The sequence below is a fragment of the Miscanthus floridulus genome, chromosome 16 (genome assembly GCF_019320115.1).
Source record: "Miscanthus floridulus cultivar M001 chromosome 16, ASM1932011v1, whole genome shotgun sequence".
NCBI lineage: Eukaryota > Viridiplantae > Streptophyta > Magnoliopsida > Poales > Poaceae > Miscanthus > Miscanthus floridulus.
Window position 1 is genome coordinate 13,582,944 of NC_089595.1, and position 23,810 is coordinate 13,606,753.

A 23,810-nucleotide genomic window follows, 5' to 3' on the forward strand; every position below is an offset into this window, starting at 1 on the left:
AACGAAGCCTGAATGCTTGTATGATGTACCCATATAAGGCCGTTGGAACATGCATTTTGTTTAGTTCGCTGTGTTTATTGCGTTCATCTACCTTAAGTTCGTTAGGTGTGCTTAAGAGTTGCATGGGTGATATCAAGTGGGTTACAAGAGAAGTTGCCATTCAGATACCAGCAGATCAGTCGTGATTGGGTGTTATTGGACACTGTATCGACTCATTGTGGATGTCCCAACAGAACACTTGGATCGCTTTAAAACAAATCTACCGTTGGATTTGAATTCCTTGTCCCTTGTTGTGAAGGGAACCTTTATTGTTTGAATTTTTCCTTGCAGTACTCCCCTTATTCTGTGGTCTACGACCCCACTGCCTTCATGGCGTGTAAGTTGTTAGTAGTTGCCTGGTTAATAGCTTATGGTGCCACGACGACACCGAGGGCTCCCTGTGGAACAGCTGCCACATGTGACGTTGCTCGACACGCGCTGGTATCGAGGTTTTTGACCAAGTACCTTTACCAAGTTACACCGCCGTACCATTTTGTTTTAAAAATTTTCTCCTTGGAAATGTTCAGGTGTTCAAACAGGAAGTCCACAACGGGTTGATGCAATAGTGTACTATCAATGTAAACAAAAAGAAGGTGGTTTTGGAGGAAGAAGGTATGACATGGTCTCAGTCTACATGAAAGATGGATCTGGTCAAGTAAAGGAAAGAAAACGAAGAGTAGTAAGGAAGGATAGTCTCGAGTAGTAGGGAGTGCTTGTAAAAGCCTAAGTGGATGTCATGTCCCAAGCCCTGTGTTTAGTTGACCACGCTATGTATGTCGGGTTATTTCGCTACATGCCCTGCGAACGCCGTCGGTGTCGGGTCCATTATCGTCCCGTTTTCGCGTGGCCACGGCATCGTGCCATGCTCGCTGTCCATGTGCACTGTGCGCTTTTCCTTTTCCTAGTGTCCGGTCGGCTCTCTACCCCGCACCGTCGTTCTCCGTACCGGACCCCCCCCCCCCATTTCCCTTCCCTTCTTTCTTCTTTTGGTGACACGACCGCCTGCACGCCTACCTCGTCGAGCGGACCCCCTCTCCTCCCTTTATTTCCCCTCCGCAGCTCACGCAGGAAGCGCACCATATCTCCGACCTTATCTCCATAGCATGCACCATCTGTGTATTCCATCCCTGCCGCGCCCACTTCCGATGTGTTGCTTCCCATCTCCGTTCGCCTATATAAGATACCCTTGGTCCTTGCTCTTCTTCTTCATCCCCATTCCTCTCGCATTCACAACAGAGCTACGAAATCCAGTCGACGTTGTGAAGCTAGGTTCGTATGTCCGAGGTGATGGTGTGATCTGAGAAGAAGAAAGGATCCGGTTCATCACGGAAGTTTAAGTTCTCTTAGTTAGTTTGGTCTTAGGGTTCGTGATGTTTTACTTCTCAGTCGACTGTTTCTGGATCTGTTGGACCTACACCATGTTTTGGATACTCATTATCCTGTTGTTTCTCCATTGCCCTCGTCTATCTCAACTTCTGGAGTAGGTCTCGGTTGTACCGGATTGCTCTTAACCATGTATCCCTAGATCCCCGTGTGGTTTAGTATTCGAAGTCGTGTAATCTTTCGTGTAATCCCTGATCTACGAAATGTAATCATGTTTTCCCCTTCTGGTTCTTGCTTTGAATCTCGGGACAAGATTCTTTTTAAGGGGGGTTGGTTGTAACACCCCTGGTGTTACGAGCTCGTTTAGCATCGGGATTTAGGCCTAAGAAAAATTTCCGGAACGAGTCTCTCAGATTTATAAATTTTAAATTTTAAAATATTTGAGTTTATGTTTAAAATGTCATTTTTGACAAACTATATTGGGCAAAGTAATTAAATAGCGCTTAAATATTTTATCTCTATGGGTTAGTGCGTAGTACGAACTTTTGCGTGAAATAATTATTGGTGGAAGTTAATCGGATCGGATGATGCATAAACACATAATGAGACAAAGCACAATATTCATTTAATTTTCTTGACGTGACTTGATTGGGTCTCATGAGACGTACTGTCATGCTAGACTAGACGTGTCTGCACTAGTGTAGTGAAGTACGTGTTCTATATATAATATGTAACTGTACTGTACTCATGTCATTATCACCCCATCTCTGGTCCATCCATCCGGCTCTTTTCCTGGTAGTAAAATTTTGCATGTGGCGGCAGTGGCTTGCAGCGTCAACAACCATCGCGTCCTCTGCTCGTCCTGGCCTTGCCCCTCTCTGCTGTTTGCTCCTTGGACGCCCTGATGGCCGACCCGTGTAATGTCGTCGTCCCGCATTTTCTCTATCTCACTCTATCGGTGTCTGGCTGTGCCTGCCTTGGCTTATCTCTGTCTGCCTTATTTGTATGTGCCTGCTCCGTCGTGTTTTTTTTCGGCAGGGCAATCAATGTCTCTGACTGCCTCGACTGCACGTTTTGGTGTATATATACACTTGGCTGCCTTGGTTTCTCAGCGGTCAGCACTGCCAGCACTTTTCAGTGTGTGTATATACATATATATACACATATATATATATATATGTATATGCATCTGGCGAGCACCCAAGTGCGCCAGCGGCCCCTCTCTCTGCCTTGATACCTCTGTTGCCCTGTCACGCCGGGTCATTTTCATTTCCCTATGTGTGCAGCTGTGCCGCTGCCGGCCACACTGCACCGCCCCATCCTATCTCCACGTGGTGTCATGCTGCCCTGTCGGCCTCCCTCTTGAATACGCCTGCCTGCTGTCTTCTTGCTTAAGCCGACGATCGAACTACCCCACGCTCCTCTCCCATCGCCTGCCGAGCAAACCGTGCTCCCGGCCAGACATGGCCGCGACCGTAGCTGCTCACCGACACCCCTTCCTTTCTCCCTCGCGAGCACACCCCTCCCTGACTCCGCGCGGGCCTGCTGCCCTCGGCGCGCCGTGCCACAGCGCCGACCGAGACCGCAGCCACCACGGTGCGCCATGGCTGCCTCCTTCCCCGCTCTGCTAGCGCCGCCGATTTCTCCTCGCGTTGCTCCACCTCTAGCGTCGGGGCTCCCTGCTGCCCCGTCGCCGAGCATCCACGCGGGGTCCGCCACTGCTGGAGGGTCTGCCCTCGCTGGGCCGCCGTGACTCGCAGCACCTCCTCGCACCGAGCTCCACAGCACTCGCCTCGCACATCGCGTCACCGATGCCAGTCCTCCCCGTGAGCATGTCCTCGAGCCGCAGCATGCCATGGCCATGACCCACGCGTAGCTCTACCTCCCCGAGTCTCCCGGATGCGTGCTCCTTTCTCACGCACGTGTGCCCGCCGTCGCGCCGAGCGTCGCCATGCCGCGTTGCCGTGCACCCCGCTTGAGCCCGTAGGCGGTTTCACCTCGCCTCACACCCCTCAGCTCCTACCGAGCCCCGATGCTGGCTGCCTTGTCCCGCGCCACGCCTCACGCCACCGGTGCCAACCTTCCCCACGTTGGACCCGCCGCTCTGTTCCACGGCTGCCGTGCCCGCGTGCCGCACCACCGTGTGGCCGTCCCCGGCCACCGTCGCCCGCCCACCGGGCACCCCTCGGTTCCGCTGCTGCCCACAGCTACGCGCCGCACATCCAGCCGCCCGTGCGTGAGCACGCCGTGGTCGGCCGGTGCTCCTCCCCTGACGATGCTCTGTTATGAGATTGAAGAAGCGAGGTGAGGAGGGTATATATCCAAGCAAAAGAATTATACGGGGTCCTTTTTGCTAAATACATGACTCAAGTAAATAGTGCCAATGAACTACGGGTTTATTTTGAGAAAGTACGAGGGCCTGTTCGCAAATGTGCTGTGCACCTGCCAGCACTAGGCCGGCCTGGGCCACTCGCCCTACGCCTCTGCGGTCACGGCCTGCTCTGCGCAGCGTGGACCGCCTCCTACCCACTGGGCCAGCCTGTGGCCTGCGCCTGGGCCTCGCTGGTCGTGCGTCGCTTGGGCCACCGCCTGCCCGCCGCTGAGCCGACTGATGGCCGTCTGGGCCTTGTGCGGCTGTGGGTTGCTGAGCTGGCTATTTTATTTAATATGGCTGAAATTTGTAAATCCGTAATAAATCAAATAAAAATCATAAAATTGTGAAACTAATTTTGTTAAATTCCTAAAATCATGATCTACCTGTTAGTATAATTTGTTTCCATAGTTTGCTAATATTTTGGAAGCTATATAATTAATTTAAGGTACTTAATATTGTAAAAAGATAACTGGTAGGAATTGTTGTGATAAATTGGTTCCAAAATAATTAGCTTGCTAAATAGATAACGATGCCCTATTCTGAATAAAGGTTAAATCAATAGAATGCAATAAAGAAACAACTTGGGTTTGTATAACTAAAACAATTATTGGGAAATAACGCATTGATTCGACAACATGGATACGTAGCTGAGTACGGTCGTCGTCAGAGCTAACCCATTAACTCGAGAGGCGTAAATCGGATTTTACGAGTCACGGTTGCAATAGATTAATTATGTCTTTGCATTGCATCGCATTGCATATCGTATAGGTACGATGATGGATCAACGGATCGATTGAAGGATGATTGGGAATCCGAAGATGATGCAATGGGATTCCTATTCAGTTGATAGTGGATGATCTGAAGATGCAGATACTAACTTTAAATATATCTTACCCAGGCAAGCCCCGGTGCATAACCTCTACCTTTCTGCAGTTTAAATTATATTTGTGCATTAAGTTTTAAGGAGTTGAATGAAACCCACTTGCATATATATATATATATATATATATATATATATATATATATATATATATATATATATATATATATATATATATATATATATATATATATCCTATGAGTCTTACTAGTATGACAGGATTGTGTAGATTGCTATGCTACAGGACTTCGATAAAAGTCGGGTGATTGCCTGTCACTCGCGAGCTATAGGAAATATATTACTATATGATTATCACTTGGAATATATAAAATGGTGGAAAGGAAAAATGGCGACCGGGCAGGGATATGGTTTGGGTATCGGTGGGTGTAAGAAGTTGTGTCACCGTGGACGCGGGGCATGGCTTGGTTACACTGCTTTCCCTGTCTGGTCGGTTAAGGACCGATCGTTGCATAAGACTCTAGGCAGGTCACAGACTTATTATCCCGAGCACATACTTGTGTATGGGTGCTTGGAAGACTTGTCGCTCTCTTGTCGTGGATCCGGCTCTTTCCGGACCGACTGTCAGGGTTTTATTTTGGTGGAGGAGGTCCTTGCACCGCACTGAGTCTGAGACTCAGGGGCGGGGGCTTAGAGTCTCAGTTTGGATGGGCACATGGACATCCGAGACAGGAGAGTGATGGGTTGGTCCTGCTTGTGCCTAGGGTACAAGCGGGGCGTGTGTTTTCAAGGTACCCAGCTAGGGGCATTGATTCGCGAATCGCCGGACGATCCGGTACGGTTTGTCTACGGTTTAGCATCGTAGTAAGAACTGAAGATGAAGGATGGACGATGGAACAAGGAAATCTGATTGCTTACCACCTACTTGAAAGTAGCACAGGTGCTTACATAGAATGGTTAGTTAATGAACCAATGCGTCTATTAATAAAAATTGAATATAAGGACTCACACTTAGTAATGCTTCCTGCAAATGCAATAAACCCACAAGCCAGAAAGCCTTGCATATCCTTGGAGTCTTTTCTTTCCTCCTGTCGGGTAAGTCTTGCTGAGTACAATTGAGTACTCAGGGTTTTATTCCCCCTGTTGTAGGTGCCAGGTGGATGCTAAAGCTGACCTTTGTATATGGATTCCTCCTGGTGGGCTCAGCGAGGATTCCTTTACGCTGCGATCGTAGTTGCTATTTGTAACTCTCACCAAAGTCTTTTATAAATAAAAGTTTCATAATCTGTTGTCGTAGTGTATATATCAATACTTCATCATATCATTAATAGATGTTTATTTCCGCTATAACTCTGTTCACATGTTTATATTCCGTTGTTCAATTAAATTATTCATAACTCTGATAATATGATTTCATTCCGCTGTTATATTAATAAATCTTATACTCTGATGACGTATTAAAAGTGATGTAAGAAATGGTTCAGAATGATGTAAGCTTTATTCTCTCATTTGTGATCCTGATGGCAAAAATGTGGATTTTTGGGTTCTCCCCTGGGATGTGCCCGACGAAACCGAGTAATTTAGTGTTCTTCCTCGAGTGCTTAGTGTCTAATGGAAGACAAGCACTCCTGTGAGGCATTAGATTAGGCGGTTCTGCCACAATAATGCCTCAAGAAATGGGATAGAAATTTGAAGGACTTGGAGTTTTTTTAAAGGACTTAGAGATTTATGGCATGTTTAGATTTATTAGTACTAAAGATTAGTAGCTAAAATTAGTACTAATGGATCCAAACAGGCCTACTAATTATTAGAGGGCTACTAAATATTAGTTCCTGTAGATGGTTTGGAGTTGCTAATTGGTGCTAATAGTTCATATCTACCTTTAAATTGCTATCCAACCACCTATTAGCAGGTGAATTCAAACAATCTTCTACTAAAAAGTAGCTAGTAGCTATTAGCTAGCTACTTTTAGTGCTAATGTGTAGCATCTGGTTTTAAGAAAAAAACCAGATACGCACCATATGTGAGCTCAGGAAGTCAAATCTCACATATAGCTACAAATAAGGGTAATAACGAAAGACAATGCTCAAAATATAATGTACTTAGTATAAAGGATATAACCTTAGACAGCAAACAGCGGAAAGTCAACTCCGATCTTTGGGTGAAGACTCCAGTTCCACAGGGACAACTGACTGGTTGATCACAAGCCTAATTCCTCCAAACTCTAGCACCGAAATTTTTCCAAATATTTAAAAAGTAAAACCAGCGTAAGTACATGTCGTACTCAACAAATATAACAAGCATCCGAACAAACATGCATAGCATTCAAACATAGCTATATTAGAACAATACACCAATCAGTGAAAAAGAATTTGAAATCAAATCTATGTGTTGCTACGATCACACAGACACGAAAAGCACGCTAATCGGAGCTATAACGAAAAAGTTATAACTTAAACAAGATTTCCTTTAATAAAATAATAGATTAAATCCTACCTCGAATTTCAAAAGTTGAAAATATATTTAATAGTAGGATGAACATGTAGATTACTCAATTACGAATCTAACGCAACTTGACTGGATCAAAACGGAGTTAAAACGAAGATTTTATGGCTTAAATAAGACTAGTGGCAAAACTATAAATAGCTGGAACTTATTTTTGAAATAAAATAAATCAAAATGGAGATTTTGAATCAGCCGAGGGACCACGGGTTGATTTTGAAAAACTACAGGGTGCTTCTGCAAAAGTGCAGCAGCCAACGAGTTGACCTGGTCCTCGTCCACGTGGAGGTCGCATGGCGGCTGCGGGTTGGTGGGTCCTTGGTGGATCGGCTAGCGTGGCACCGTGGACTAGGTCCATGGTCCACAGTGGACCGGTTATGAAGGGGTACGCCCCGATCTAATCTGGTCCACACATCGATCAACGGATGGCTGAGGGCAGTTGGGAGGATTGGGTCACTGGCACAGTGATCCCGTCGACGGAGGCCATGGCCGGAAACTCGGAAGCTCACTAGCGCAAGCGGAAAACGGCATAGGCGCCTCGGTTCTCCATGGGGAAAGCACGGGGAGTTAGCTTGGGGTGCAGCGAACTCACCTGGCCACTTCCCTGGGACAGTGATGGCTCAGCGACGACGCTCGGCTAAACGGGGCGGCGGCGATAGTTTGGCGATGCGGCGGCGCGAGAGTGACAGAGGGCGAGAGAGGGAGCGAGCAAGGCACCGTCTGCTTGCTTACCTCTTAGCGAAGCTCGGCGACCGATTCTTGACGTTGGGGAGGCAGCGCCCGGCTCCAGAAGCGACGACCGGTGACCTCGAACCCGGCGAGATCCCTAGCGTGCGCGCGGCGTGGGGTCAGGGCTAGCTGTGGTTGTGACTTGGCTCGGTGGGTGCGGCATGGCGCAAGAGCTCTTTTTATGGGGCCACGAGGCGTGGGGCGTATGCCGACCGGTGATGACGGCGCGGAGGACAGGGCGGGCTGACCTGTCAGCGAGAGAGCGCACGGCACCCGGTGGTCAGTCATAGCGAGAGAGAGAGAGAGAGGAGTGGGCGCGCGACTAGGCCGGAGCAGAGCGGGCCGTGGAGATGGAGAGAAGGGAAAGGAGTGGGCGCGCGCTTGGGCTTTGGCCGGGACAACTTGGCAACTGGGCCACGCGAGGGATGGAGGGAGTCGGCCTGCGGAAGGGATGGAGTGGTGCTGGGCCTGCGCGACTGCGCTGGCTAGGCCACCAGACCGAAAATAGAGAGAGGGAAAGGCTCTTCCTTTTTTATTTTCATTTCCAAACCTTTTTCAAATTCTCATTTCAAAAAGCATTTCAAAAAATTTTGAATTTCTTTTTGAAGCAAAACAACTCATCTTAATAAATCAAATGCAATGACATGTATGCTCAAACATGTTTCTAAACTCTATGATGAATTTTATTTTAATGAAAATTTACTATTTCCTATATTTTATGAGCACAAAAATACATAATTGAATCATTCTAACTTTATTTCAGAAAAAGCAAATTTTTGAGTGTTACATAATGGATCCAAATAGGCTCTTAAAGGGAGATCTGGATATGTATCTAGGCAAAATGTTATTTTTTATGCACTATGGATATGCTAACTTTTTTTAAAAAAAAAATGAGCGATCGAAATACGTTATTTTGAATTGGTTCCTATGTTTTACGTGTTAGGTGGTTTCCACCATATATTTTGCCATGTATCCATTTGGGTGCAATTCAACCCCGGGATGTCACATGTAGATAGGGCAGAGTAGCCATGGATGATGGGTGTGACCGACTGACCGTGTGAGAAGAGGACGTCACGACACGTTGAGACAGAGCGCCGGCCCAATCTATGTATCCTATAGATAGACACTGTAGAATCAAAGCTCCAAGCTTGCAAATGCCATTTTTCTTTACTCCTGAGAATCAAAGTCAACCTGGATTACGAGGATAAAGAAGAGCTGATCGCAGATACAAGAAAAACAAATGCAAGAGATAGACCCTGGTCAACTCTATAAACAAATCTTATTTGCTCCTCTTAAGCAATGTCAACGCCGGCCTAGCTTGCCTTCCTTCTTTGCTTGTTGCCGCCCATTTTTGCCCCGACCGGCGCCACATTCCCCGATGCCAATCCAGATCCGGCGATGGGCAACCGCGTGGCGAGGCTGGCCACGCCCTGCTTCGCGCCGGCCGACGGTCACGCCGCGGACGACGCGCACCACTACACGGATGCGGCGGGGACAGGGGCGGCGGATGATGGCACCGGCGTCTGCCACATTCTCAGCTTCGACGGTCGCGAGGGGCGCATCCACGGCGTGCTGCTGCCGTCGAACCAGTCCACGGTGGGCGGCTCCTTGTTCTTAAGCGACCGGGCGTCCTTCTCCGGCTCGTCGTCGTTCGACAGCTCCAACTCCTTCTCGTTCCGGACGCTCCAGCCGCGGCAGTACTCGGGCCCGCTGGACAGCTACGGCGGCAGCAGCAGCATCCCGTCGCCGTCAACGTCGACGTCCGCCACGAACTCGGGCGTGTCGTCGGTGTCGCGCCTCCCCGCGCGCACCGACGAGCAGATCCTCGCGGACCTCTACGACACGCGGCACCGGCGGCGGCAGGCGTCTTGCAAGTCCAGCCCGCTCCTCGGCGGCCTCCGCAGGGCCGTCGCATCGGTGCTGCGCGCGGGGCCGTGCGTGTACCCCGGCGGCGGGAACGAGCACGCCGTGGCAGTCGGCAACGGTGCGCCGGACGTCGACGGCGGCGCGGCGAGGGTGCAGTGGGCGCGCGGGAAGGCCGGGGAGGACAGGGTGCACGTGGTGGTGTCGGAGGAGCACCGCTGGATGTTCGTCGGCATCTACGACGGCTTCAACGGGCCCGACGCCACCGACTACCTCGTCGCTCACCTGTACGCGGCCGTGTGCCGCGAGCTCGACGGCGTGCTGCTGCGTGCGGAGGAGGAGGAGGACGAGGAGGAGGAGGCGGCGCGGTGCAACGGATGCGCTGGCGCGCGGGCGCGCGACCACGACGTGCTGGACGCGATGGCCCGCGCCCTGAGGAGCACGGAGGCCGGGTACTTCGCGGAGGCGGAGGCGCGCGCGGCGGAGTGCCCGGAGCTGGCGATGATGGGGTCGTGCGTGCTGGTGGCGCTGGTGAAGGGCGCCGACGTGTACGTGATGAACGTCGACGACAGCCGCGCCGAGCCCGACCTGTCGCGCTCCCTCGTCGGCGACCTCGCCAGCGTCAAGGAGGAGATCAAGCGGCAGTTCGACGCGTGCGAGATGGGGGACCTCGTCGCGCTGCAGCTCACCATGGACCACAGCACCAGCGTCTTCAAGGTGCTTCACATGACACAGTCGATGGTGATCATCCATTGATTATTTGCTCGTAAATTCTTGTTGCTGCATGATGGGTTGGTTAATTTGATTTGGTCGATGATAATGCAGGAGGCGAGAAGGATCAGGAGCGAGCACCCCGATGATCCCGCCTGCATTGTGAATGGCAGGGTGAAGGGCTCGTTGAAGGTGACGAGAGCATTCGGCGCCGGCTACCTGAAAGAGCCGAGGTGGAACAAGGCTCTGCTGGAGGTGTTCCGGGTGAAGTACGTGGGGACGTCGCCGTACACCAGCTGCCGGCCGTACCTCCGGCACCACCGCGTGGGGCCACGGGACAAGTTCATGATCCTCGCCTCCGACGGCCTCTACGACTACCTGAGCAACGAGGAGGTGGTGGCGCAGGTGGAGGCCTTCACCGTCAGCTACCCCGACGAGGACCCCGCCAAGTACCTCAGCCACGAGATCCTCCTCCGCGCCGCCAACCAAACCGGTGAGTGACTAGTGAGTGTTCAGGAATAAAGGGGTTTATTTGAAACTAGTAACAGTGAACTGAATGAAGAAACTAGTGCAGTATATGTATATCTGATACAGCTATGTATGTAAATCGCTGCGATGGTGAATATGCAGGAATGGGGTTCCATGAGCTGCTCGAGGTGCAGCAAGGCGACCCGAGGCGGTACCATGACGACGTCTCCATCATCATCATCTCGTTGGAGGGGAAGATTTGGAGCTCATCATAGGTTTCTTAAGAATTATTATTGTCATACTGATCATGCCATTGTAACCGTGGTAGCATGGATTATACTGATTCGCAATGTACACTGTAAAAACGAACAGACTAATTCTTTGAGCAAAAAGTTTTCAGCCTGTTCGGGAGGCCGTAAACGATCGTGGATTACTTATTGCTGGCTGGTTTGGTGTGAGAGAAAAACACTGTTCTGGCTAAAAATTTACGATCATTTATGACCAAGCGAACAGGCTGTTTAACGGCAGTTTCTTTTTCTTTGCATTTCTTGTAGTTGTAGGTAATAAAGGAGCTCTCTTGTTTCATTTGAAATTGAGTTGGCACAGTGCACATCTTTAGTTAAATCTTATGTCATATATATAAAGATCTTTAAAGATGAGCTATAATGATACTGTATGTTATATAATCTTCATTTGTTTGAATCTTTGCTGATGGGGAACGATGAAGAACAGACAAGACAGTTGGACCAAAAGGCCGGAAGATACGGCCCAAGCAAAAGAGACCCAGCCCAGTATAAAAACTGGGGGCGCGCCGCCACCAACCGCAGGGCAGGGGGAGAGCACGAGCACTCCACGGCTGCCTGTCTGCAGCAGCCCAGCCGTCGCGATCAGATCCTGCGCTGCGCTGCCCTGCCCCGGCCATGCCGCCGCCGTCGGCCCCGGCCTCGCACCACCTGCGCCTGTGGTGGAGGCGCCGCGGCCGGGCTGGCGCCGTCGGGGCCACCTTCGCCGTCGCGCTCCTCGCGGCCGCGCTGCTCCTCGCGCTCTCCAGCTACGCATCCGTAGTATTCCCGGCGTCCGGTGGCCGCCGCGGCCCCGCTCTCGTCGGGCTCACCCTCGTCCGCCGCGCCAGCGAGAAGGGCGCGCGTGAGTTCCCGGCTGCCCCACACTCCCTCGTTTCAATTTTTCAATTTCAAAATTCGAACGGCCGTTCGTACTCGTACCGTCGTACGTACGGTACCTCGAGTACTTCCCGACCAGGAATCGGCCTCGGGATCTGAATCGGGTCTCTGCTCTGGTTTTCGCAGTGTGCTTGGATGGGAGCGCGCCCGGGTACCATCTGCAGAGAGGGTCTGGGAGTGGCTCGCAGAGCTGGCTAATCCACTTGGAGGTAGGTGACGTTTTCGATCGACATCACGTTTTGATACGAACCCGTGCGCCTTGGGTCGCCAAGCCAAGCTCGTTTGGACAATGCGTGCGTTGTGAATTTCAATTCCAGGCATCGGACTGCGTAGCAATGTGGTCATTGGTACTATTTTTTTAAGTGAAGGTCTAAGGAAAATGCAGGAGCGCTGGGGCGTTTTCCATTTTACAGCGAAGCATAATGCTGTGCTATACGTTGTGCGACTCTGTTACGACAACAACAACATAATCGTCTGTTGTTTGTTCCCTAACTTCTCTATGTTTTTTGCAACCTTTAGGGTGGAGGCTGGTGCCGTAATCTCAAGTCATGTGCCTCACGTCAGAGATCGATGTTGGGCTCATCCCGGTACATGGAAGGCCAGGTTGAGTTTACCGGGATCTTGAGCGATGATAAATCTCAGAATCCTGGTATTGAAGTTTCCATCTCTGATAGTCTGATATCTGTTACCTTTCTTGTTTATTACGTTTATGTGTCTAAATTGCAACACTGCACCCATTAGTATGTCTTCACAATTGGGTAGTTGTGCCTGCAGATAGGTTTGGCTGTACAATTTACACTTTTTAGAAGCATAAAGTCCTCATCTAATTCTAACCGTCCTGTAGTATTTACATGCTTTCAACTGTGTTAATTTCTCGCTGCAAACAGTCAACTCCTGATCAGCAATTAAATGATCATCCTGTTGTATTACTTCACAATAATATATTAATATGTCCAATTGCTCTGCTGTCAATTTGCAGACTTTTACAATTGGAATAAAGTGAAGATAAGGTATTGCGATGGGGCATCATTCTCTGGGAATGTAAAAGATGAATTGCAGGTCTGATTTGCTTATTTTCCAGCAAATTATGCTTAATACTTGGAAAGTATAACGAGTCTTATTCCGTGAGCTCGTGCAGAATGGCACAAGATTCTTCTTCAGAGGCCAGCGTATCTGGGAAGCAGTTATGAACGAACTTGTAGTTAAGGGGCTCAGAAATGCTAAACAGGTCATTCCTTGCAAGTAGAATCGATTGCCCTTTTCTTAACAAAAAAATTGTACGTATTACAATAGTACTAGTCTCATTTACTTTGGCATTCAATGGAAGTCATTGTCTATGAGCTATTAGTAAGGACGACTATTTTGGATGCTTTACATTGATGATTTTATTGCTATATAGTATGTTGTATAATTGTATCTGCTTGCGATTTTAGTTCTAGGTGTGATTAGGAATGCATATGTTGATTGCATACTACTTATTTCATCTTTGCCCATATAAAGTAATTATAAACCACTGTACTGATAGTGCGATGCTGATATTTTATTTCCAGCTTTCAGGCTTTCCTAACAGGATGCTCTGCTGGTGGGCTAGCCACTTACATTCACTGTGATTCTTTTCGTGCACTGCTACCAAAGGATTCTAGGGTTAAGTGTCTTGCGGATGGCGGGTTTTTCCTTGATGTGTATGTCTCTCTATTGCATCCTGTGACTGATATTGATACATTTTGCCATTTATTTATTTATGACCTGTGTTGTGTGGTTTATCCTTTCACATGCATGTCTTGTTACTCTACTCTTGATAATCTGAAGTTTCCACAAACTGCTCGTGGCGGGAAATGTCAGGATTACTAATCAGTCTAATTTAGACATTTAGAGAAGCCCGTGTACCATCATTTGACAGTACCAGAAGTCATTATAAGACCAGAAAATGGGACCATAGTTTGAACTCTTAAGTACTTGTACCTCACGGCATTCAATGTCAACGAAAACCATTTCAATAGTTAGATGCATTTTTGAACTTCAGAAACCTTACCTTAAAGGCATCACCAATCATATATCTTACTTGCTCATTTAACATTTTGAAATGGCAGTCAGTAAGCACCAAATTTCAGGTTTGTTAAATTCCTGTTACCAGTCAGGAATGAGATATTATCTTTGGAAATAAATAAAAAAGTGGGAAATGGGAATTGTACCACTTTTACCGTGTACTTGGTTCCTATCTAATTCCTTGGTTTGTTCGTCGATTACAGAGAAGACATTTCTGGGAGAAGGACAATGCAGTCTTTCTACAGTGATGTTGTGCGCCTTCAGGGTCTAAAGGAAAGGTTTCCACATTGTAACTCAAACATGGAGGTGGGCCAGGTTAGTACTTAATTTTGAATAATATATAATAATTAGCCACAACAGTATCATCACTGATTTCCATCGCTGAATGTATGATATTCTAAAACTGTCACTTGCACTGTGTTCCAGTGTTTCTTTCCACGTGAAGTTGTGAAACACATTGTCAGCCCAGTCTTTGTTCTTAATCCAGCATATGATGCTTGGCAGGTACCCTTACCATATCCATCAAATTTCAGACTGTCCTATTTCTGTGCTAAAATATCAATTTCAACATACTCATACTTGAAGATATATGTTTCAGGTACAACATGCATTGGCTCCAGAAGCATCTGACCCTCAACATTCATGGCTGGATTGCAGATTGGATATTAGCAAGTGCAGCTCTGAACAACTTGAAATTCTCCAAGGTTGACTCACCCTGCATATGACATTTTCTTGTTAACTTATCTAGCTTACTGAGACCTGAATTAATGGTCATGTTTTGCCATGCCCAATGCAAAAATTTACAGGTTTCAGGAAAGAACTGCATGACGCTATAAGTGAAGTTAAGCAGAAAAGGGACTGGGGATTTTATATCAACTCGTGCTTTGTTCACTGCCAGTCGCTAAGCTCGTTGACTTGGCACTCTCCAACTTCCCCCAGAGTCAACAATAAGGTGCTGTAACAATCATATATGAACTTGGTGATAACGATCTTGCCTGCCATTGTAATCTTAGTGTTTTTTTCCTTTTGGTGAACAGAGCATTGCAGAAGCAGTTGGAGACTGGTTCTTTGACAGAAGAGAGGTGAAGGAGATAGATTGCGAATACCCCTGCAACCCGACGTGCCACAACTTGGTCTTCGAAAAGCCTTTCAAGATATGAAGTTTTGGCCTCTTCTTTTGCCATGGTTTTGTTGTAAAATTAGAAAAAATAAACTTGTCATTACCCTTTTTCTTGAACTTATTTTTGTGAGTGGTACCCCGCCATATACTTGACGTATACAAAGTATAGTTGTAAAGAATATATCTGAACTATCCAATGAGCATTTATACTTAGAAGAAGCATGTTGTATCGTTATGCGGTGATGATGCTATTGGCAAGTTTATTTTCAACTGATGCTAGACAGTGACCCTGATGAGGGCGTGCACCTGGCTTGATGAAGTTGACGGATGAACCAATTCGAATGGAGTTGGAGCTAGAGGCTGTTGTCGAACAATGCGCACCTGGAACAGCGGAATTTTGCCACCTCCAATCCTGATGCAGGCGTGCTCAGCTTGGACGTGACATTCTCAGCTCTGGCCTCTGGAGCACCTGTAGGTACGCATGCTCGTGCCAGGACATGTTTCTCTCCTTATCAGACCCATAACTTTCTTTTCCTTTTCCTTAGGCCATGCCCAACGCTCCACCCTGGAGTGCTGCCCCAACTTCCAGCTATGCACCTAGTGTCCAAATTGAAGGACCGGAAACGGCGACCAAAGGGGGGGTGAATGGAAGCCGCAAATTTCTTTCGAAATCTTCGACCACTGTTCCAATATCAATCCCCAAAAACCATACACGAAAGACTTGATGACCGCGACCCTAGAGAAGGGTGGATGCTCCCTCAAAACGCAGCGGGTCACCACAGAGCAAACGGACCACAGATCGAAGCCCAAACGAGCAAACTCCCAAAATAAAAACAGCACTGCATCTGCAAATATCGGACACGTCCGGTATTATATCGGACACGTCCGGTATTTTCGGACACGTCCGGTATGATCTCGGACACGTCCGGGATTTTCAGCAGCAAGCTGACCAAAAGAGAAAAATCCGAAACCCCATCAAACGGTGTCCAAAAATCATGAAATTTTAACCATAGCTCTTTAGACACCAAGGGAAGATCTCCACAAAATTTCAGCTCAAAACTCCAAAGTGAGAAATATCGGATACGTCCGGTATGATATCGGACACGTCCGGTATGAACGAGCAGTTTCTCGGGAAAAATTAAATCAAGCCATAACTTGATCAAATCAACTCCAAATGACTTGAAACTTCGCACAAGAGTTCACAAGCGAGTAGAAAGGCAACCTCTAAAAGGTCATAGCCTGAGACAAACTCTAACTCCGTGAATCGAAGGAATTGAAGAAAACCCCCAAAAAAATAGGTCAAGAACTAAAATTGCCCGGATCTGCGATCTCGTGAGGAATTAGTGGATTTCCTTCGGTGGAAAGCTTCAACTCATGTCACTGATCGATCCAAGGCAACAAGAACGAACCGAAACCATCCCAAATCGAAGAAACGAGAGGGGAAACAAGAAGGGACAAGAGGAGCTCGTGAAGAACACCAAAATCACATCAAGAACACAACTAAATCATGAATCCCGGAGGACATACGGTGGTTACGGCCACCGATTCCTTCAAAACCAAGTCACAATTTGAGTTGTGGACCTCTCTCATACATGGAAGCAAACTAGAGGAAGAAACCCTAAAGGAGAAAATGAAAACTGGAGGAGGTGAGGGAGATGGGGGCTCCCTCATCCTATTTAACAGGGCTATTACACATTCCCAGTTTTGCCCCTGGATACAAATGAGTTGAACCGCTAAGCCCAAGGGCGTTGTTGTCCAACCCGGTGTAATCTTGATCCGACGGCCACCGCGCCTTCTCACCGGTAGCTTCGCCTCGACGCGAACTCCCCGATGCCACCACGTGCCGTCCGTCCCTCCTCGGAACCTCCGCCCGGGTTTTGAGGCCCAAACCCATAAACCGTCCATCCGATGGTTTTGAGGTCCAAACTATCAAACCGTCCGCGAGTAGCGTACTCCATACGCGTCCCCCGCCATCCGACGCGTGTCACCGCCGTCCTCGACTGGCCGGCCCGCCAAGTCCTCCTGAGCCTCGCTCGACTCACGCGTCCGTCGTCTTGACCCGGTCAACACCGTCACTCCATGTCTTCTTGCACTTGTCGATGTCCCAAGTGTCAGCCACCGTGGCTAGTCACCTGGCCTCTGGGTCCCTCGGTCCAAGCCTCACGTCCGTCCTTCACCGCTCCCGGTCTGTCGGCACGGCACGTCCTCCTTGACCTTCACCTCGCCGTCGACCACCGCATCCGAGCTCCACACCTGCACAACACAAGCCAAAAGACATGTCGCACACATAGCTTTCGCTATGGTAAGGTTAGTCACCACTCAACCTACTTCGTGGATCACATTGACAATCACTCATCACAAAACGAACACACAAGGGTACTTGTCAACCTTGTGTTCGCAATCTCCCCCTTGATGAGTGCATTGTCAACACCAATACACGAACAGCTTGAGCAATAGAAAAAGAAAAAGAAGAGAAAAGAAAGAACTCACCCAAATGACCAAAAGCCAAAGAAAATCCAAAAACTGGGTCATTTGAAGATGAGCAAAACTTGGTCCCCAAAGACATGGGCAACGGCTCGACGCAACCAAGTAAAACAAAGCTAGCCCTCAAGAAGAGGCAACGGGCTCAACGCCACTAGCAACGCTCGAAAAGCCGAAAAACTGCTAGACCCTCCAGAAGAGGCAAAGGCTCAACACATCTAGCAAAACACCTCAAATGCAAAACTGCTAGACCCTCCAGAAGAGGCAAAGGCTCAACACATCTAGCAAAGGCTCAACACATCTAGCAAAACACCTCAAATGCAAAACTGCTAGACCCTCCAGAAGAGGCAAAGGCTCAACACATCTAGCAAAGCACCTCAAATGCAACTCCCCCTGAACAAGTGCAATCTCTCTCAAATAAATGCATATCGCTCAACTTTAGGTGACATTGTGTGAGTGTGGAAACTTCTCCCCCTTGTTGACACATGCACTTATCAAGCTAGAGCCCAAAGATTGCATCTTCCCCTCAAATTATGCTATGAATGCAGAAATGCACGAATGCAGAAGCTTCAAGATTATAGTAAGTAGATTGAAAAGAGGCTCTAGTTGATGCTGTCATGTATATATAACAACACATACAAGTGCTAGCAAATGCTCAAAGTGACCAAATGAGACGAAATATGGCATTTAAGCAATTTTGATCAAGTTTGAGCAATTTTAAAAGAGGGTTCACCACCAAAGGAGCACATAGCAAAAATAGACAGGAGATCGACCTTGTGCTACACATGTATGCAAAGTGAACTACCCCAAACAAGGTTCACACATCATGTCATGAGACAAACTTGTGGTTTGATCAAATTTTAGACACCAATTGAAATTTATCAGAGTTATGCAGCTTATTTCCAAAGTTTGTCAGACAAGTGTGTGCGGGAGGTTATCTGTGCCACCAAAACCTGACTTAGCGACCATGTCAAGCCTATGCCAAAAGCAATCAGAAGCTTAAGACAATGATCTCGGTATCCATTACAGAGCTCAAGTTCACCAATAAGTGCAATTTGGAGCTGTCTCGATACTCTGACATAGGATAGTACAGACCCATCCCGATCTTTTCAAATCACTTAGTTTGATTTTCAAGTTTTAGCACAAATTCAAGTTTCTCAAGCAAGTGTGTAACTCAAAGTATGAGCCGTAGCAACTAAGCATATACATGAAGCAAGAAAAAGATCTCAACACATTCTACACATGCTAGTGCCACAAGTAGTGGTGAACACATGTCATGTTTCAACAAGTTTTAATCAAGTTCACAGTTTGGAAAACAAGCTTAGCTCATAACATGCATCAATTGATCAAGAGGAGCCTAAGCCAAAAGCACATCATGTATATCCATAACATCCCCAACAAGAGCATAGTGTCAATCTAGCTACTATAAGGATGAAGCTCAGGATGCAATATGATACATGATGATATGATATGCAAGTATGATATAAAAACAAAAACAAAGGCTAAACTACAAAGAAAAGCAAAACTAGAATACAACAACCAAAGTTCCCCTCCTCTAAAAAGGGAAACAAACTCCAAGCTCCCCTCGCAAGCGAGCAAACTGGGCTTGGTCAAGTGGTTTGGTGAAGATATCTGCGAGCTGGTTTTGGGTATTAATGTGGTGCAGATCAATATCACCTTTCTCATAGTGGTCACGCAAGAAGTGAAAGCGAACTTCTATGTGCTTTGTCTTTGAGTGAAGGACTGGGTTTTTGGCTACACTTATGGCACTGGTGCTATCACAAAACAAAGGCACTCGCCTAAACTCTAACCCAAAGTCTCTCAGAGTAGCTATCATCCAAAGCAACTGGGAACAACAAGCAGCAGCAGCAACATACTCAGCTTCTGTGGTGGATTGGGCGACGCTAGACTGCTTGCGAGAAGACCAAGACACAAGAGAAGATCCAAGAAACTGACAAGTCCCCGAAGTGGACTTCCTCTCAACACGACAACCAGCATAATCCGCATCAGAATACCCACAAAGAGAAAGAGAGGAGGAAGCTGAAAACCAAAGACCAAACTCGGGTGTGAAACGAAGATACCTGAGGATCCGCTTGATGGCTTGACGATGAGACGTGCGCGGAGAAGACTGAAAACGCGCGCACAAGCAGACTGCGAATTGGATGTCCGGTCTCATCGCCGTTAGGTACAGCAGGGACCCGATCATGCTTCGGTATTCCTTCTGGTCCACGGCTTCTCCCTCCTTGTCCTCATCCAGGGCCGTCGTGGTTGACATGGGCGTCGAAAGAGGCTTGGCCTCACCCATATCAAATTTCTTGAGCATGTCCTTGGTGTACTTGCCTTGGTGCACGAACGTCCCCTCACGAGTTTGCTTGATTTGCAGCCCAAGGAAGAAAGTCAATTCGCCCATCATGCTCATCTCAAATTCCCTGCTCATAGTATCTGAAAACTTGGCAACAAGAGCATGAGAAGAGCCACCAAAGATTATATCATCCACGTATATCTGAACCAAAAGGATGTCTGTGCCTTGCTTGAGGAGGAACAAAGTCTTATCTACGGAACCCATCCTAAAACCCTTATCAAGCAAGAAAGCTTTCAAACGCTCATACCAGGCTCTCGGGGCTTGTTTCAAACCATACAAGGCTTTGTGGAGTTTAAAAACATGGTTGGGGTACTTTGGATTTTCAAAGCCAGGGGGTTGCCTCACATAAACCTCTTCCTCTATGTACCCATTCAAGAAGGCACTCTTTACATCCATCTGATACAGCTTGAACCCTTTCGAAGCTGCAAATGCTAAAAGAATCCTAATGGCTTCTAGACGGGCAACATGAGCAAAGGTTTCTTCATAGTCTATTCCCTCTTTTTGGCAAAAACCCTGAGCCACTAATCTCGCCTTGTTTCTCACCACCACCCCATCCTCACTCTGCTTGTTCTTGTAAACCCACTTTGTACCTATGGGGTGGCACTCTGGTGGAGGTGGAACTAAAACCCACACTTGGTTCCGCTCAAAGTTCTCTAACTCCTCGTGCATAGCATTAACCCAATCGGCATTAGATAGTGCGTGTCCAATATCTCGAGGCTCAAAAGAAGCTACGAAAGCAGAATGAGCGAAATGGGAAATATGATAAGACTTGGAACGCGTTACCCTTTCATCGATGTCACCGATCATGGTCTGAGGAGGATGGCGTCGCTGGATATGTCGAGGTGCACCCAAAGACGAAGTCGCCTCCCCCTCATCCATAGCTGGGGCCTCCTCAGTCGATTGAGGAAGCGGCTCGCACGGACCCCATGAAGTAGAGGTGGAGGGCTCGGGGCCGTGAGCCGAAGTGGTCGAAGCTGGCTCGATCGGGGCAGCCGGTTGAGATGGCTTGGGATCATCCCAATCGACGTCATCGTCATCCTCAACAAAAATGCTATCACCCATCTCTTCATCACCTGCACGTTCAAAGACCGAAATAGAAGAGGGCATGGTTTCGTCGAAGGTGACTTCACAAGTCTCCACGACACGGTTAGTCTCAAGATTAAGCACACGGTACGCATGTGAATGAGAAGCGTAACCGAGAAATATACCGTCCGAAGATCTAGATTCAAACTTGTTTAGATTACCTTGCTTAAGAATGAAGCACCTGCAACCGAAGACTCGAAAATGACTCACCTTGGGTGGACTCCAAACCGCAACTCGTAGGATGTCTTCTTCAAGAAAGCACGAAGAAAAATACGGTTTGAAACATGGCAGGCGGTGTTGATGGCTTCGGCCCAGTAACGCCTAGGAGTCCTATGCTCATCGAGCATCGTCCTGGCCATTTCAACCAAAGTCCGATTTTTGCGCTCAACAACACCATTCTGCTGAGGGACATAGGGCGAAGAAAACTGATGTTCAAGACCCAAGGAAGCACAAAAGGTGTCAAACTGAGAGTTTTTGAACTCAGTGCCATTGTCACTACGGATAGCTCGTATGACATTCTTTGGTAACTCAGTTTGCAACCTCAAGATCAAGTCACGAGCATGAGAAAATGCTTCGTCCTTGCCCTCCATGAAAAACACCCAAGAATAACGAGAAAAATCATCCACGATCACTAGAACGTACCACTTCCCTCCCTCTGACCGAACCCGAGCTGGACCAACAGTGTCCATATGGAGTAGCTCACCGGGTCTCGTGGTCATGACCTGAGTCACTGGAGGATGGGAAGCAGCCACCATCTTTCCGTGGCGACAGGGATGGCATACCAGATCCTTCTCAAACTTAAGTTTGGGAAATCCTCGGATCATGTCAAGAGAACTCAACCTCACTAGGAGATCGAAGCTCAAGTGACCAAGTCTCCTATGCCACTTCCACAAATCAGAAGAAGATCCGGCAACCAAACAGCGAGAAGAACCAAAAGACTGAGAGAAATCAGCTCTGAAAACTCGGCCAAAAGGAACGATCTGACAAACTAGATGTCCCTGAGAATCGAGCACACGAGAAAGTCCAGTCTTAAAGCGCACCTCAAACCCATCTTGAAGGAGTTGTGAAACAGAGAGCAAATTGAAATGCAGGCTTGAAACCAAAGCAACGTCCTTCAAGATAAAAGACTCATTGACCCGAATGGTCCCATGAGACAGCACCTTACCTTTGCTATTGTCCCCAAATGTGATGTACTCCTTGTATTTCATGGGGTCGAGGCTGGAGAACCATTTGGAACTTCCAGTCATGTGGCGCGAACAGCCAGAATCAACAAGCCACGTGTTCTCCAGGCCTCCGCTCTGCATCAATAGAAAGACAGGGGGTGAGCAAATGGCACAACACTGGGGTTAGTGAAATGAGGAGAATACCAGTGTTGAGTCATTTGCCCTGGAAAAGTGTTAGGAAAAACACCATACATGCCATGTCCCATTAGAGAGAAGCGATCACCACGTGGGGGAAAACGTGGTCCGCTAGGAGTGTGGGACTGAAAGCCACCGTCGCGAGGTCCAGAGTCATATAGGTCATGACTTGGGCCACGCCGGGCACGACCACCACGTGGTCTCGCCACCTGAGGCCTAGCACCTTGAGGCATTGCACCTCTAGGCCTAACACTGTGCCTCTGAACAGGCGGTACATGTACGCCATGGGGAGGACGGTACATGTTCCGGTTGTTCAACTCGTACTCACGCCGCTCATCTCTCTTCCTCCTAAAGCAAAACTCAGCTAAATGACCATCTCTATGGCAATAGTCACAGTGGTACCTCACCTCTCTCTTGGATGGTGGTTGACTCACTCTCTTGTGGATGTGGTTCACTCTCTGAGGCTTTTTGGCTTTAGGAAGGGGTGCACTAGAGATGTTGGGTAGAGTATCGAGTGAGTTCCGAAAGTGGTTCGGTTTGGGAACCCAAACTTACTTGGATGGTGGAGCTTTTGGTGGTTCTTCAAACACACCATCTTTGATCATAGGCTTGGTAGACTCTGGTGGAGGGATCTTGATCAATTTGGGAGTGTTGGTGGGTTTCTCACTTGGGTTCAAACCACTATGTTCACCAACCTTGCCATAGACATGCTCACCCTTCCCACCTATAGCAAAGCCTACTCCTGATGAGTCAGTTCCCCGCCTGAACTGGCTCACCATCATGCCCAACTGGGGCTCACTGCACGACACCCAGCTCAAGATGGACCGAAGTTGTGTGTTTTCTTCCTCGGTTCCCATCTTGTCGTGCCTGCAGGACTCAAGCTCCAACACCAAAGCTTCACATCGAACACATGTAGTGGTGATGCTATCTAAGTTGGCCTTCTCAAACTCAGCAAGTTTGGCAACCTTCTCTGCCAACTCAGATTGCAAGCCTGAGCAGGACTTGCACGCACCGAGCAACCCAGAACGAGACTTCAACTCATAACATTCATCAAGCAAAACAGCATACTTGGATTGCAAGTCAGAGAGGTTAGACATGTGTATAGCGCACTCATCGCACTCCTCCTCCTCTGACACCACTACACCACTCTTGGCAAGCTCCAACTCCTTCAAAGCAACCTCTAGCTGGTCCTTAAACTCTTTTCTCTCGCGGGCAGCACGCTTAAGCAACTTATCTTGACTCATCAATGTATCATTCATAGTATCAAGCTCAAGCATAAGTGAGTCAAGTGTGGGCGGTACCTCGTTTTCGTCGTCGTCGACGTCGACGTCC

The 23,810-nt window shown here is 48.0% G+C and overlaps 2 protein-coding genes across 2 annotated transcripts; both read left to right on the top strand.

The window, feature by feature from the left end:
• Positions 1 to 9,198: 9,198 nt before the first annotated feature.
• Positions 9,199 to 11,238, top strand: LOC136512071 (putative protein phosphatase 2C 46). The gene is made up of 3 exons (XM_066506073.1): positions 9,199 to 10,385; positions 10,494 to 10,872; positions 11,010 to 11,238. Exons 1-3 carry the CDS (start codon positions 9,204 to 9,206, stop codon positions 11,120 to 11,122), a joined length of 1,674 nt encoding a protein of 557 aa, XP_066362170.1. The 5' UTR covers positions 9,199 to 9,203; the 3' UTR covers positions 11,123 to 11,238.
• Positions 11,239 to 11,653: 415 nt separating this feature from the next.
• Positions 11,654 to 15,437, top strand: LOC136512073 (pectin acetylesterase 5-like). The gene is made up of 11 exons (XM_066506075.1): positions 11,654 to 11,993; positions 12,155 to 12,237; positions 12,548 to 12,677; positions 13,008 to 13,087; positions 13,167 to 13,256; positions 13,586 to 13,710; positions 14,278 to 14,389; positions 14,501 to 14,578; positions 14,673 to 14,778; positions 14,881 to 15,026; positions 15,112 to 15,437. Exons 1-11 carry the CDS (start codon positions 11,768 to 11,770, stop codon positions 15,232 to 15,234), a joined length of 1,299 nt encoding a protein of 432 aa, XP_066362172.1. The 5' UTR covers positions 11,654 to 11,767; the 3' UTR covers positions 15,235 to 15,437.
• Positions 15,438 to 23,810: the final 8,373 nt, after the last annotated feature.